General features: G+C 41.7%; 2 protein-coding genes across 4 annotated transcripts; both read right to left on the reverse strand.

The window, feature by feature from the left end:
• Window positions 1-237: 237 nt before the first annotated feature.
• LOC122008798 lies at window positions 238-3,670 on the reverse strand. The gene is made up of 6 exons (XM_042564644.1): window positions 2,885-3,670; window positions 2,478-2,792; window positions 1,932-2,096; window positions 1,355-1,408; window positions 1,140-1,286; window positions 238-769 (listed from the first exon to the last, which is right to left on the reverse strand). The coding sequence occupies exons 1-6, from the start codon at window positions 3,089-3,091 to the stop codon at window positions 392-394; spliced, it is 1,266 nt and encodes a 421-aa protein (XP_042420578.1). The 5' UTR covers window positions 3,092-3,670; the 3' UTR covers window positions 238-391.
• A 2,361-nt stretch (window positions 3,671-6,031) lies between these two features.
• On the reverse strand, window positions 6,032-7,258 carry LOC122008799 (nuclear transcription factor Y subunit C-6-like). Of its 3 annotated transcripts, none has more exons than XM_042564646.1 (2): window positions 7,130-7,258; window positions 6,032-6,820 (listed from the first exon to the last, which is right to left on the reverse strand). In XM_042564646.1, exon 2 carries the CDS (start codon window positions 6,800-6,802, stop codon window positions 6,287-6,289), a length of 516 nt encoding a protein of 171 aa, XP_042420580.1. In that variant the 5' UTR covers window positions 6,803-6,820; window positions 7,130-7,258; the 3' UTR covers window positions 6,032-6,286. The 3 variants fall into 3 exon arrangements, with proteins under 3 accessions (XP_042420580.1, XP_042420579.1, XP_042420581.1); XM_042564645.1 differs by having other exon boundaries at window positions 6,032-6,841; XM_042564647.1 differs by having other exon boundaries at window positions 6,032-6,850; window positions 7,130-7,251.
• Window positions 7,259-15,490: the final 8,232 nt, after the last annotated feature.

Raw genomic sequence — 15,490 nt, forward strand, 5'->3', positions numbered from 1 at the left:
TGGCAGTGGGACCAAAAATGTTTTTGATGATTAGCTATGAACAAAGACAGTGATTAAATCCCCTTGCTATATTGATGGATCTGAAAGCTTTTATTACAGATTATGACATTTTACTAGAAAATTGAGTTGTGCTGGAATTGTACTGACAAACTTAGAGGAAAGTCAAAAAATCATTAAAAACCTTTGAGCTGTATGCAGTTGTTTCCACAACCATCTAATCAATGAGCTAGGAATTAATTATATTACGAGTAAAGGATCACAAAATTGATGTATTCTTCCACTGTAACTTTTCCAAAATTTTACAATTAAAGAGTAAAACTGAATCAAACTAATGAAAACAAATAAAAATAAAGAAAATACTAGTTTTAATTCCTCAAAGTTTGTACTATACTCAAGGGCATCTGGTGCTCCTTCCTGGCCCTCCAAAGTAGAAATAGTTTCCCCAGACACTATTGCTTCTGGCTTGAATGTCATAGCAATTTGGATGATCAGCAATGACCTTTAGGTTTGCTGCAGGGATGAGACTGTTGTCCCAGTCCACCACTTTCAAGTTCCTAAAGTAAGCCGCCTGCCTAAACCCTTGCTCAGCGTAATGCCCGCTGCCCATTTGAGTGGAGGTGTGGACGCCGGCCGGGCGAGTGTTGAAGATCTCACCTCCGAATTGCACCATCGTGGCATGTACCGCGAGGTGATTGAACAAGTAGGATGGCCAATAGCCCACCAGCACCCCGGGACCAAACTCCAGCCACCAATTCCCATGCTTTGGATCCTACATTCTCAAATTTAACTCACTGAACCATTGGAACAATGTTGTTGCTGAACAAAATACTTTAGCCATTTCTTTCATCTAATCAGATTCACTTTAGTCTATAAAATTATAATCTTTACAGAGTATCAATGAGTCAAAGACCAATTCTTAAAAGTGTAAGGCATTTCAGAAGTGCCCACTCAGAATCCACTGAGTGAACTGAGGATTCTGAATCTACCACTATCTCAATTGAGGACAGCAAATAGTGGCATTCAAAGCAGTAGCAAAGTCAAAAGGAAGTATGATAAATAACTTGAAGTTTCTTTAGTGGAGTTGAATAGCAGATTTACTTAGTTAAAAAAAAAATTAAGAGTTGATAGATATAGCTTACCTTCCATATCAAGAGACTGATATCGAATTGCTTGCCATTATAAGTTGAGACTGGAGATATTGCAGCACCTATTGCAATTCTATTACTTGTTTGGACGAAGCCCGAGCATAGTAAGTTGTAGCAACCTGTTTCTCGATATGCATCTGTCTATAGTGCAATGAAAATAAAGGAATTGTTTTCTTGAAGGAAACAAAAAAAAAAAACTAGAGACTTACTGTCCAATAAGTGAAAAATCTAGGAGAGTTATCACCATACAGCTGCGGACTCACCTAAGATAGAAGAAAAAGAAAAAATCATTCTTGTTAATTTGCTAATAAAGAGATAAACTAGTCAAGACACACTTAACTCTTCACTAGTACATCATGAATCAAATATCACCAACTATTTTGGCTTGTTGTCTCCATCAGTTGAGAGAAAAAAACTATTGAAGTCAGAATTTTGGCCTGAATTAGGTTGATCAGTTAATGTTGATGCAGACATAACCTAAGAGTCAGTAAAGTCTCTGTTTGGTAGATGATAATGAAATTAAAAAAAAAACAAAATTCTATAACTCATTACCTCACCATTTTTTTTATAAATTAAAAATATTCACAAAGCCTGTACAAAAGCACTAAATTAAGCTAAAGGAAAAGTGGAGACGCCAATGACTTTTCCATCAAGCTCTACTACCACACTTTCCACACTATAATGACTTCTTGGTGTGGTTTCTTTCAGTATTCTCTAAAATCATACATATTGAAGTATTAAGTTAGGCTTGTATGTATGTATGTATGTATGTATGTATATATTTACCTGCCACCCTGCTTCGATGGTGTTGAGATCAGTGGCGAAGGATCCAGAGATGACCCAAATTTGCGATAAGCTGAATTCGGAAGAAGAACTCAACTTTGGAGCCCACACATTTAAGCTTGCTTTGGCTCCATAAAGTTCTTCTCCCACAGCATAACCTACTGCATGCTGGATGCATCCCCACATAAAACATTTCATTAGTTCATATAATTAATATCCTGTATTTTCCTAAAAGAATTCCAGAAATAAAAAATATATTAAAAAAATTAGAGTATTATTTAATTCTAACATACGTTTGACTTGGTTAAGGAGTTCATGTGCAAATACAGTAGGAAAAAAAAAGTAGTTTTTAGATTTCAATTTCAAGTTTAGTCAAAAATTCAATTTAATTAGGATGGATAGTAGATTTTATTTGATTTTAATTAGATTTGAATGATTTATTGGCATCTATTCGACGCTTAGAGAAGCGTCGGTAATAGCAACCTAATTTGATTTGACTCGTTTAATTTAATGATTTATGACGTCATGAGAAATTATCAATCACTGTACCTCATGGCTTCCGCCGACGGAATCTCGTTCCGCGCTGGCCGCCGGAGCCGGGGGCTTTCTGCCGAAGCTCCTCGCCGAGCTGGCTCGGAGTATGTCTTCTTCCCTGGTTCTCCGGATCGGCACGGTGCCCTCCGGGCACGTCTCGCCGCCGCCGCTCCAGAGCTGCTGTATTCCTCCGCCGCCGCCGCCAGTTTCGTATCCTTTAGGCCTCTCCGGCGGATCCTCCACCACTGCTTCCGATCCTTGCAGAACCGGGTGATCGAACGCCGGCTGAAGGTGCGTCGAAACGCAGTCGATGAGATCACCGTCAGGACTCTGCTCCGCCACCAAAACAGAGCATTTGTTTGGATAAATTTTTTTTAACGATTAATCAAAACCAAAGCAGAAGATTTTCTTTATGTTTTTACCTGGATTGTCTTGATAGCAGGCTTATTAATCTTCCGGAGTTGCGATCTTATTATTCGTCGATACTTTCGCAGCTCTTCGCCTGACCGCACCGCCGTGTCGTTCCCCCCCTCCGCCTCCGCCGCCGCCGCCGCCGCAGCCTCCGCGAGCACTAAAATCGCAAGAAAGGCAACAACTTGCGCCGCCCTGCAGCCCCAAGAAGCAGCCATAGAATCGATCTGAAGCGGACACAAGTAAGATCCTCCTCCTACATTCGCATGCTTGTCGTCTTCTTCTTCCTCCTCCAAAGCATCATCTTCCGATACATAAATTAAAAGAACGGGGATGGGAGATTAGTCCGCCATTAATTAATCTGCAGGTGTTATTATAGAATTCCCTGCATGTGGGCGAGGAGCAATGAGGATGGAGCTCTGCTTTTTTTTTTTTCTTTATCTTTGTTGCCTTTTTTCCCCCTTCCTCCTCCTCCTCCTCTTCTTCTCACATGATGATGGGTTTTATAGGTAGGTGGAGAAAAAAGGAGGGGAGGCATTGAATACTGATGCTGGGGAAGCTGGTGTTGCTTCTCTTCTTTTGATTGCAATTGATCTTTTGGGTTTGTGGTTTCTTCGCATTCATTTTGCTGGGAGTTCACTCGATTGAGAGGTCTGCAGGCATGCAAAGTGTTCTGCTCTCTTGTTTCTTCTCACATCCACTCCTCCTCCAGTCCTCCTCTCGGTTCCCTAGATTGTTGCTTTGACTGCCCTCTGGTTCATTGTTTTGGAACCCAATTAGACACCAGACCTAACCGACTCACATAGTCTGACTCAATTGAGCTCAACTAGCTCATTTCAGCTCTATTGCTTACTCACAAGTTCATTGTCAATTTGTTTTTTTTTTATGTTTATTTTTGGTAGGTTTGACTTATACATCATCCGTCAAAGCACCCTACTGTCGAGCGAACACTGGACAAAACGTGGTATCAGTACCTTAATATTATTATTCATTTCAGCGGGTCAACTTTGAAACGTGAGAGGAGGAGAATACGTGCATAAATTAGGGTGTTTATCTCTTAGAATCATACTATATATACATATTTTATGTCATAATTATTATGATCTTCACTGTAATAATACTAAAATTGAATTGTTAGTAGTTGTTTTTTTTCTCACATTTCATTTCATTCTTTCAATATTAAATTAAGTTATTCTATCAATTACTTTTAACTTCCTATACCTAATAGTATAGTTATGTTTTTCTTTCCTTAGTTGTTAAGAAGAGTTTAACTATAAATTTCTCAAGTTTTTAGGCTATTTTAAGACTTGATGCCCGTACTCTACTTCGATATTGTATGACTCCTATCGTCTAACTAAGAAGGGATCTTATTCAAAGAATACTGGATTGATAGACCGTCCGTTACAAGCGCTTCCTGATTAATTTTAACAGTCGATGAAAAATTTTCTTGATAGTTTGAGTGAAGGATGCCACGGCTCCTATTTACTACATGTGAAGTCCGGGGAATAATGGTCCACACCCACAAGAACCAAAAGTATACAAGATTTCACTCTCAACCAAGACATGTAGATTCTATTCCCACTAAATAGGGTTTTCAAATCTAGACGACAGGGTGAATGAATAAATATCATTGATCGCTTAAGTTATGTTCTTTCTTGATCCAAATTCTAATTTAATGATCAAAAGCATCTTATGCTGGTAATGATATTATGAGTAGCTTAACCCCTCTTTGCAGACTCACAGCACAAAAGATGAGTGCATTGCAACAGCTAGGGTTTGCTCCTGTTGTGCATATGCAATGAAAAGGCAAAGTACAAGGATCAAAAGAAAAATAGCTTAGAAGCTAATGCCATCTTTCCATGAGTAACTACTGTTCCATACACAAAAAAAAAAAAAAGGTATGAGTTGCAACTACAATTCATGCATGTTATGGACAGATCGAAACTAAAACTCAAGAAAGAAGAAATAGATATTGAACACCATGAACATTCAAGGACAAATGTTCTCCAACACAAAAGATGATAAAGTATCATCTTTTAGAGAGAGAAAGGGTAAAGAAATGAAAAGTACATAAGGGCAATGTTTTACAAAACAATAGAGATGATAAATTCAAAGGAAGAAAGAAATAAAGGAATCAAAAGTTCAGAGCATCCAAATTAAACATTCCTAATAATGTGTAAAACCTTTCCAATAGGCTCACATATGCTCATCTGTTTATCCACAGATTGGTTTTGAGACTGAAACTAGAAAAAAAAAAAAAGAGAGAGAGAGAATAAGAGTAATTCAATCTGCAGATTTAGTTTAAACATTCAACTTCAGTCAATCAAAAGGCCTTTATCGACAATTATTTGGTCTATGGTAAACTAGTTAGATGGGGTACTGCTGTAAGGGATTTAATCTTCTTGTTCCCACCTCATGGTCAAGAACTAACAAAATCCTTTTAGCATCTTCAAGTACTTAACAAAATAAAGAAGAACAGTTCAATCTACAAACTTTGACCATACATTCAATATAAGTCAATCAAAACCCTTTGAACGACTTCATAAAACCCCAAACCCTAAAAACATGAAGCAGAACCAAGATGAAGAAACGAAAGAATAAAAGGATGATACATGTATGGAAACAGGTTTTCAAGAATCCTCCAATCGATACAAAAACCAAAATTTGACTTGCAGCAACAAAAAAACATAAACATACTGGATATTGAAGATCTTCACAACATAATCCAGGTTCAAAGTAGAACAACACATATAATCACGCTACTCTTTCTGATAACCAAACATGTTGTCTTCTTTTAGAAACTTTGGCTTCACTTTTAGTTTAAAATATCGACAAAATCAATTAATATCAGAAACACAACTCTAGATCAATGAGATAATATAAACCAAAAGTAAAAGGCCTATAATGTGCACACTGTACCTATTTCATCAATGTCAAAGAACTACTCTATCCTGTTATTTGCATGAGAGATCTGCAACATATCGCTTTCAAACAAATGTAAAGATCTTCTTAAGATCGAGAATGAGGAATAATACTACCTTACTCCTGTGGTAGATTAACTCAACACTTCATTTGCATGTGAGAAATAAATAATTCTAACAACCAGACAATTATGAACCAACTAAATTTCTTTTTACAATACTTGTTAGTGCAACATATAGCACAACTAAAGAAGTTTAACAAACACTTAACAGCACATCAGTTGTCGTATAATTGACATGAACATACATGCAATTAAACGAGCCACACTTAAACAAGTATAAACTGAAGAACAATAACTCATTAGCAGCCATGGCAAGAAAGTTCTACTGGAATTTAGTTTTCAGATGATAACATCACAATAGACCAAATTGGAGTTTATGCTTAAGATCACACTAACATGGATTTATTAAAAGTCTCAGGTCGTGAGGATGCTACTTAGGGACATAGTAGTAAGAGAGAGGGTCCGCAGGCGGGGCTCCAAGTGCATGGGCGACGTCTTCCTTCCCTTCCTCCCTTGGCACAATATCGATGAGAAAATCGAACACATCAGTGCGGCTGATGGCCGCCGCTATGTCATTCTTTTGCAGTGTCCGACGCTTGTTCTCCTCGGCATGAGCCCACGACCTGTGAGTGAGTTCCAGGATGAACATCTCACAGGCGCGGGCAAAAACCACGGGGGCTTCGGCGGCAATCATGCGCACATCCTCGTCTGCCTTCATGATCTTCTTGATCCTGGCGAGAGGCAGGCTGTGATTGCGGAAGTCGGTGGTCTGCTCTATCTCTCTGTACTGATCAGCCCAGAACAACTGCAGCTGCTGCTGCTGCTGCTGTTGCTGCTGGTGGAAGAGGTTCTGATAAGCCTGGTACGGACCAGCGCCGCCAGCGGTGGGATAGGGAACTCCGACACCGATCACAGGAGGGACTGGGTGGCCCGGTGGCTGATCCATTCCTAGCGACCAGAAAGCCTGTCTTCAAGATACGGCAACCTAAAACTCCTTTTTTAGAACAAAAATCAAGAAAAAAAATCCTAACTTTTGGGGGAAGAAAACAAATAAACCTAAAATCTCTCAACCAAAATCATATAGAGCAGGGAGAAACAGAGAGGGATCTGACAAATATGAGAAATCCAGAGAAAGATTGAATTTCTATCAGTTATAGAAGGGGAAAAAAAAAACAGGAGAAATCAGGCGATTGGATCGCGAGAGCCAGCGAAAGTAAATCATGGAACTACAGACCTATCGCAAATAAATCGAAAGGATGAACTGATGGCGAACCTGGAGAAGACTTCAGCACGCCTGGAGAGGAGGCGAGGGCGAGCGAGGGAGGGGTACGAAATCGGCGCCTGCACGAAGAGAGGGTTGGGAAACGGGAAGGGCAAATTAAATAGAAATTAATGAGATCCTGGAATTCAGGGATGGCGACAAGTGTAAAGAAAGATGGGCTTGCCATTACGAGTCGGAGTGAGCGGGTTGATTAGGCTTATGGGCTGGACCACACACAACCCCCATTGGGTTGATTGGGCTTTATTGTTGTTCACTACTCATTAGCTCGATTTGGTCTCTGAACTACCCAAATTTCTATCTATTTAAGATAAATCCTGCTCTGCTTCTACTAGCATCTATTAGGTCAACAAATGCGCACCGAATGCACCTCTGCCTGGGTTGAAATGGAATAGAATGATTGATTGATTGATGGCGAAGCCAGTTAACATTTTGTTCATCCACCCTGTTCACTTAGTGTACGCTTGGTTGAAATGGAATAGAATGATTAATTGATGGCGAAGCCAGCTAATATATACTGTTCATCCACCCTGTTCACTTAGTGGAGTTTGGTTGGAGATTATCTAATTTTGATTATCCATTTAAGATTATCAAAGAAAATCCTATAAAATCATGCCAACATTGAACACATCTGTCCGTAGTTATGACGACGTAGTTATGACGATCATATCATATAGAACCTCCGGGAAGGGAATGGATCTTGCGTGATTTAACTTGCTCTGTCTGATTTTGGCTCAGGAACTCGAGTCGAGCATGATCTCTGTGCTAAGTCAAGTAGAGAAAATTTAAAGATATTGATTATGTCCGAGTGCCGAGTCGACGGTCGCTAGGGACGTGGTGCTCTCGTTGACTCCGCGTAGCCCTGTGAGTGATGTAGGCCATCGGCGAGAACCTGCAAGTACAAAATCGAGCCGGGAAGGGGTTCCCGGCGACGGCCCTCCGACACTCAAGTCAGCCTCTGGCAGCAAAAAATTGAAGTAGAATGACGAGAACTGTAGCTACAGTGATGAATCGCGCATACCTTTGTTGAAGGCTGGGGGTCCTTATATAGGACTCCCTGAAGGCGCGTGACCACTTACCAAGACGTGCACGCTTCTCAAAGCATACTTGCAATGAGTGTGTCAGAAAAGCACGTCTGACGCTATACCTTAACAGACCGGGCATATCCCTGACGTGACAGTGGAAACTTCCACCGTACGATTCTCTACTTGACCATGTCGCCAACCATGTCGTTTGTCAGTGACACTTTCCCCGAAGAAGATATTCCCTCCTGCTCTTCTTGTCGTCTGCGAGACTGGGTGGGGAGTTTGCTCGACCAAGCCCCTGTACTGCTGATGGAGTGACTGATCCGAGTGGGAGGCATGCTCGCCCCCTAGTGCTTCATCCTACTTCCGCCCTGCCGCGCGTGGTCGAGTTATGTCTATCGTCCGGCTGAGCGGGGATTCCGCTCGACCCCTGAGCGTCGGAAACCCAGCGTTGAGCTGGGCTGTCGCACTATCGCTCGGGCAGGTTCTGCCGCTTGGGCAGGTACGTCGGCTACCCGGCCGGGCACTGGATATTGATCGTTTTGACTCTGACTCCCACATGTCATTGGCTGCTCTACCATCCGGGTCCCACTTTACCACCGAATCACATGTCTCCCCTTCAAGTCTAGTCGAAGGAGATTGTAAGTCCGACTGACTGGACAAATTAGTTTAGTGCTTTGCCGGTCGATCGTAGGGATGGCAACGGGGCGGGGCGGGGCCGGGTTTGCCATTCCCATCCCCGCCCCGTTTCCATTTTTTCGGGTTCGGGGATTCCCCGAACCCGAACCCGAACCCACGGGTTCGGGGATTCCCCATCCCCGCCCCATTTCTAAATTAATTTATATTATTATTATTATTATTTAATAATAATTATTAATGATAATATTAATATTAATATCAATATCAATAATATTATTATTAATAATATTTTCAAAAAATTTAATATTAATATTAACACTATTATTAATATTTTTTTAAAAAATCATATTATTATTTATTAATATTAATAATAATAATATTCGGGGCGGGTTCGGGGATGGGGATAGTATTCCCATACCCGCCCCCAACCCCCCCCCTCCCCCAAAAAACGGGGGTCCCCCTCCCCCTTTCGGGTTTTCCCCGCGGGGCCCCAAACCCGCGGGGAAAATTGCCATCCCTAGTCGATCGGAAGTGATGCCGAAGCGGCCCAAGTGGGCTTGAGCGATCCACTCGGTCGGGCCTTCGTCAGCCGCTCGGCCAAGCGTTCGTTGGAACTTTGTTATTCTTATCGCTCCAAGTCTGGGTCTGCTTGTGGTCAGGGCTGTCGCCATCTCCTCGGAATCCGTGTAAATCACCGTCATTAAAGTCGTGCCTGCGACCACGCCGAGTAATGAGCTCTATTAAATGCAGCCTTGTAAACTTGCGCCATGTGGTGCCGCCGTCGTCATAGTACGGCGAGGGCGTCTACCACGATGGGACATGTGGCAGTTTGAATTCCACGGTCGGATGCAAGCCTTGATTCCTGTGACCTAGATCGGACGACTACAACTGGTCAAGCTCGATCTTATAAAACCCCGAGGTCGACCTCTGCTGCATTGCTGCTACCTTCGTGCTTTGGCGACCTCCCTCATGCCCAGTGCTCCGGCGACCTTTTCCTCTACAATTCTGGTGAACCCTCAGCACACTTTTCTCCCCTACGTTTCACTTTCTCGTAAGTCCCTTCATCGGCCTCCTTTGTCGTTTGCTTTGGCATTCCCTCCTGTGCGCTGTTTCTACCCCTGTCGGCCTTTTTTCGTTGATCCTTCGGAGAAACCACCTAGCTTTTCGGTTTCCGGTCATGGCCAATTCCTCTGACCCTTCTCCCGACCTTTGGTACCACAACATGGAGAGTCGGTTCGATTCGTGTGACGCTGCCAGCCTGATAGGTGCTTTCAATCTTTCCCCGAACCATGAGATAGTTTTAGCCGAGCCGTCCGCCCAACCCTACGACCCGCCGGCTGGCACTGTCACTTTTTCCCGAGACCAATTCGTGGCGGGCCTTCGATTTGTAACGACCCAATTTTCCCTATTTCAAGTTCTAAAAGTCCATAAAAATATTTGAAAATGCTTTTAAAATATTCTAGAGATTTTTAGGAATTTTTAGAGTATTTTTACGTAATTTTTTGGAGGTCGTTTAGTAGGTTTACAAAAAGAAATAAGTTTTGACAAAAACCGTTGAAGGTGAGACTCGAACCTGTGACCTCGGGTCGAACCCGACCTAATCGGACACATCCGACCAACCGAGCTACGCTCGTTTTGTTAACCTAATAGGAAGAGAAACATATTTAAGGAGTAGTTAATAATAAAGCCGGGGTTTTAAAAGAAAACCTAGGTTTTCCTCCTCTGCGGCCGAACCCTTTCTTCCCCTCTCCTTCGCGTGTGGCAGCTGTGCGGGCGGAAAACACACCGAGGCGGCGGCGCTAGGATTCCTCTCCGGTGCCAGCGAAAGGACTCTTCTGACCAATCTTCAAGCTTCACCGTGCGTGGTCATCCCAACGGAAGGAGCTCAGAAGCACAAAGGAGTTGCCGAGAAGCTTCGCCCGAACCCTAAAAGCCTTCTTCCTCTCCTTCGGTTGTAAGTGCAAGCAAACCGTGGTAAGTACTACTCACCTGTGGTAGGAGTAGCCCCGAATTTCAGATTTTCATTCCTTGCTTCTGGATCTTGCTGTGCCGAGTAGAAGAGCATGTTAGGGTTGCGTTGCTGAGCTAATTTGTTGTGTTAAAGGTTGCTGTACCGAATTTGCCATGTTAGGGCAATAGAGTTTCGGATTTTTTTATGCTAGGCCTTCCTTTTCAATCAATTAGGGTTGTTGTGTGGAAAATTCTATGTGAGTTTCCTTGTAGAAGCTGTTGTGCCGAATTTTACCATGCAAAGTGTTGTGCCAAGAGTTCTCGCTTGGGTTTGCTGTTGAACAGGACTATAAGTTAGGGTTTTTCCCTTTTATTCCTTACCTTCTGTAGCATAACTATTGAGCATGCTAGGTTATGGTTCGAGTTTAATTGTGTAGGAGTTTAGCTCTTAAATGTTGTATCCGTGTAGGTCTACTTGCTGCCCATAAATTTCAGCAAAGTTGCTTTCTTTTGCTCTATGTTATAGCATGATTAGTAAGCTCAAAGTTGCTTTCTTTTGCTCTATTTTATAGCATGATTAGTAAGCTCAAAGTTGCTTTCTTTTGCTCTATTTTATAGCATGATTAGTAAGTTCACAGTTGCTTTCTTTTGCTCTATTTTATAGCATGATTAGTAAGTTTAGAGTTGCTTTCTTTTGCTTTATTTTATAGCATGATTAGTAAGTTCAGAGTTGCTTTCTTTTGCTCTATTTTATAGCATGATTAGTAAGTTCAGATTTGCTTTCCTTTGCTTTGTTTTATAACATGCTTAGAGAGTTTAGATCTGCTTCCCTTATGTTATTTTTATATAGCATGCTTGGTTAGTTGTAATCCTACACTTGTTAGATATATCTACAGGATTCTAATAAGCTCTAATCAAGGAGTATGAGAAGTATGAGTAAAGAAAAGACTAGAGTTTAGTTAAAAAGAAATAACTAGTAAATTAAAGTAAGAGGCTAGTGCCCGACTTCCAAGGTTGTCGTTAAATAAATCCAGGTGACCAATTCCAAGATCTTGGCCCTGGTAAGACCAAGGTCTTTACCATATAGGACTAGAGGCTCACTACCTCAGTCATTATTAGAGAGCGCGCAAAACAAAGATGGTACTAAGTCTGGGCCCAAAGAAGAAGAAAAGAAAGTAAAAAGAAGAAGAAAGTGAAAGAGAAATTAAAAGATTAATTTCTAGTATAAAGATGTAAGAAAATGAAACGAGTATTATGCTTAGAATCAATAGAAGTTTAGTTCTTTAATTCTAAGCCTACAGTAGTAGTTTCATTATTTTCCTGTCAGTTAGTGAGCATGTTTAGTATTCGGCTTTATTTCTGTATACCATGAGTACATGCAGCTTTCCTTTTAGCATTTCAGATTTAGTATTGTTGCATTACTTTTATGCACTTCGAGTTTTTGTGAGATAGATTAGTACTTACTAAGCGTTTCGCTTATAGTTTTATTTTCTTTCCTCCTACTACAGATAAAGGAAAAGCTAAGATATGAAAGGGAGGCGACAGGGTGGTGGTGGTGATGAAGGTGTGTGATGACTGGATTGTGGAGAGATCCAGAATTTGCTGGCAAAATTGTCAAGACTTTCTATTTAATTCTTTTAGTTTCCTTAAGTGTTATTATGAGTTGAGACTGTATTTAAGTTTATTTCGCACTTGTAATTAGTTTACTTTTATTATTTGTGGAGTGATGTAGTTGGTTGCTTTTGCTAGAGTAGTTGCTTTGGTTATAGTGTGATTTTGTTACTGCGTGGTTGTGAAAAATGTGTTCCAGCCACCTGTGGCTGCGTATATAGTATTTGTATTATGGATTTGGTCACCGGTACAGGGGAGACTTTGCCGAAGTTTTTCGGTAGGAATTCCTCTGGGCCGTGATAAATCTAACTGATGCTAATAACAACATCAGTGACATTAGTAAGTAGAGTGATAGATAGGTAACAACCGCCCTTAGAGAATAGTAGTAAGAAGGGTGGGTTGTTACAGTTGGTATCAGAGCAGTGTTCCATTCTCCAGCATCACACACACATCAGCATCAGCCTTGCCGTCTTCAAGTAAGAAAGTATTTAAATTCTTTCTTTATTATGTTTTCCTTATTATTAACTGCAGTATAGAGTATTTGTTTTTGAATGCTTAAGTAAGATAGAAGATTTTGTTTCCATTTTCTATATTCATATATAAGTATGATTAGAAGGGTTAGAGAAGCTATCAAGCCTTTTCCTCTACATAATTAGATGCCAAGAAGAGGGCGTCCCCGTACCGTTCATACTGAGGACCAAATTCAGGAGAACGAAGAGCCTAGAACCCTTGGGCCTATTCTCTCTGAAGTTGTTGCTTAACTTCAGAGACAAGTAGCGAGCAGCAACAAGTGATTGCCAACCTGATGGCAAATCAGCAGCCAGCTCCTCCCACTCCCCCAACCATTAATGTGGAGACCCCAGTGGTGACTGAAGTCCCATCAGCTGCCCTGGAAGTCGCCACAGCATCTAAAAGACAAGAAGCATACCTCATCCAGTGGCTGAAGCTGAAACCAGAAAGCTTCTTAGGCACGACTGAGCCCTGAGATGCCCAGGCTTGGTTCAAGACACTTGAGAGCACAATGGAGCTTCTTGACTGGCCAGAAGTCGAGAAGGTCAAGTGCGCCTCTTTCTGCCTGTCTGGAGATGCTCGAATATGGTGGGAGAGGATAAAGAGCAAGAGAGCGGCTGATCAGATGAGCTGGGTTGACTTCGAGACAGAGTTTTTATGAAGAAGTCTTCCGTCAACGGATCACCAATAAACAGTATGAGGAGCTTATGGAATTCAGACAAGGTGACCTACCAGTAGAAGAAGCGGTTTAAAGATTTAACAGGCTAGCTCACCTTTGCCTATAGTTAGTAAGTACAGTGAAAGAACGAGTCAGACTGATGCTCCTAATGCTGAGATCAGAAATAATACCTAATGTGAGTAGTGATCTCACCGACCATAGATTGGTGAAGAGCTGGTCAGCAGGGCATTAGTGAGCACTATCTGAACAGCAACAAGGTACAACAAATGCAATATAAGCCAGTTAAGATAGAAGACAAGACAGTGGGGAAACAGAGAACCCAGTCAAGTAATCAGAACTGGAAGGATAAAGATAACAAGAAAGACCCAAGCAGGAAGATGTTCGGGTAGTCTGTGAGTATCCAAAGGTATTTCCAGAAGGGCTACCTGGACTACCTCCCAACAGAGAAGTGGAGCCAATTTCAAAAGCTCCGTACAGAATTTCTCAAGCGGAGCTAAACGAGTTACAAGAACAATTCCAGGAGCTACTTGACAAGGGTTACATCCGCCCTAGTCATTCACTTTGGGGAGCTCCTGTGTTGTTTGTTAAGAAGAAAGAGGGATCTATGCGAATGTGCATAGATTACAGAGCTCTGAATCAAGTGACCATCAAGAACAAGTACCCCCTTCCCAGGATCGACGACTTATTTGATCAGCTGAGAGGGGCAACAGTATTCTCGAAGATAGACCTGCGCTCTGGGTACCATCAGCTGAAAGTGAAAGAAAGGGATATACCCAGAACGGCGTTCAGGACCAGATATGGACACTACGAGTTTGTAGTCATGCCTTTTGGTGTGACTAATGCACCAGCAGTCTTCATGAACTTAATGAACAGAGTGTTCAGAGAATACCTTGACAAATTTGTCATCGTATTCATCGACGACATTCTGGTCTATTCAAGGACTCCAGAGGAGCATGACACGCACTTGAGGATAGTACTGCAGACTCTTCAGCAAAAGCAGCTTTACGCTAAATTCTCAAAGTGTGAGTTCTGGTTAGATCAGGTGGCATTTCTAGGTCACATAATTTCTAAAGAAGGCATCCAAGTGGATCCAGCCAAAATAGAAGCAGTCAACAACTGGAACAGACCCAAGAACGCCAGGGAGATCAAAGCTTCCTTGGTTTAACTGGGTACTACAGGAAATTTGTGGAGGACTTTTCGAGGATAGCCTCTCCACTAACAACCCTCACCAGGAAAAACAAGAAGTTTGAATGGTCAGATAAATGTGAGCAGAGTTTCCAAGAGCTCAAGAAGAGACTGACTGCCTATTCCAGAGAGTGACAAGAGTTTTGACATCTACAGTGATGCTTCCAAGATGGGCTTAGGAGCTGTACTCATGCAAGAAGGAAAAGTCATAGCCTATGCTTCCAGACAACTCAAAGACTATGAGAAGAACTACCTCACTCATGATCTTGAGCTGGCAGCAGTGGTCTTTGCACTAAAGCTCTGGCGACATTACTTGTATGGAGACCAGTGCAGAATCTTCACAGACCATCAGAGTCTTAAGTACTTCTTCACTCAGAAGGACTTAAACATGAGACATCGAAGGTGGCTAGAGTTGATCAAAGATTATGACTGTGAAATCCTCTACCACCCAGGCAAAGCTAACAAAGTGGCAGATGCACTAAGCAGAAAGTCCAGTGCATCCCTAATGTCTCTGTCATCATTAGCCCTGCCACTGCAGAAGGAATTGTCAGATTTTGGACTTGAAATTATTTATGGGCAACTATCTACATTGACCTTAGAGTCTACCTTGCTTGAGGATATACAGAGAAAGCAAAGTGAAGATCCAGATATCCAGAAGATCAAGCAAGGGATATAGAAAGAAGAAAATTCGAAGTTTTGAGTATCAGATAGTGGAATTCTTTATTAAGGGAGTCACATTTGCGTGCCCAATGATGA

This window comes from Zingiber officinale, chromosome 8A (assembly GCF_018446385.1).
Source record: "Zingiber officinale cultivar Zhangliang chromosome 8A, Zo_v1.1, whole genome shotgun sequence".
Lineage (NCBI taxonomy): Eukaryota > Viridiplantae > Streptophyta > Magnoliopsida > Zingiberales > Zingiberaceae > Zingiber > Zingiber officinale.

Coding starts and splice junctions, on each gene's coding strand:
- LOC122008799 (XM_042564646.1), bottom strand. CDS start 6,802: ATGGATCAGCCACCGGGCCACCCAGTCCCTCCTGTGATCGGTGTCGGA.
- LOC122008798 (XM_042564644.1), bottom strand. CDS start 3,091: ATGGCTGCTTCTTGGGGCTGCAGGGCGGCGCAAGTTGTTGCCTTTCTT. Junction 2,097..2,477: donor CCGTCGGCGGAAGCCATGAG/GTACAGTGATTG, acceptor GGATGCATCCAG/CATGCAGTAGGTTATGCTGT. Junction 770..1,139: donor TCAGTCTCTTGATATGGAAG/GTAAGCTATATC, acceptor TTGAGAATGTAG/GATCCAAAGCATGGGAATTG.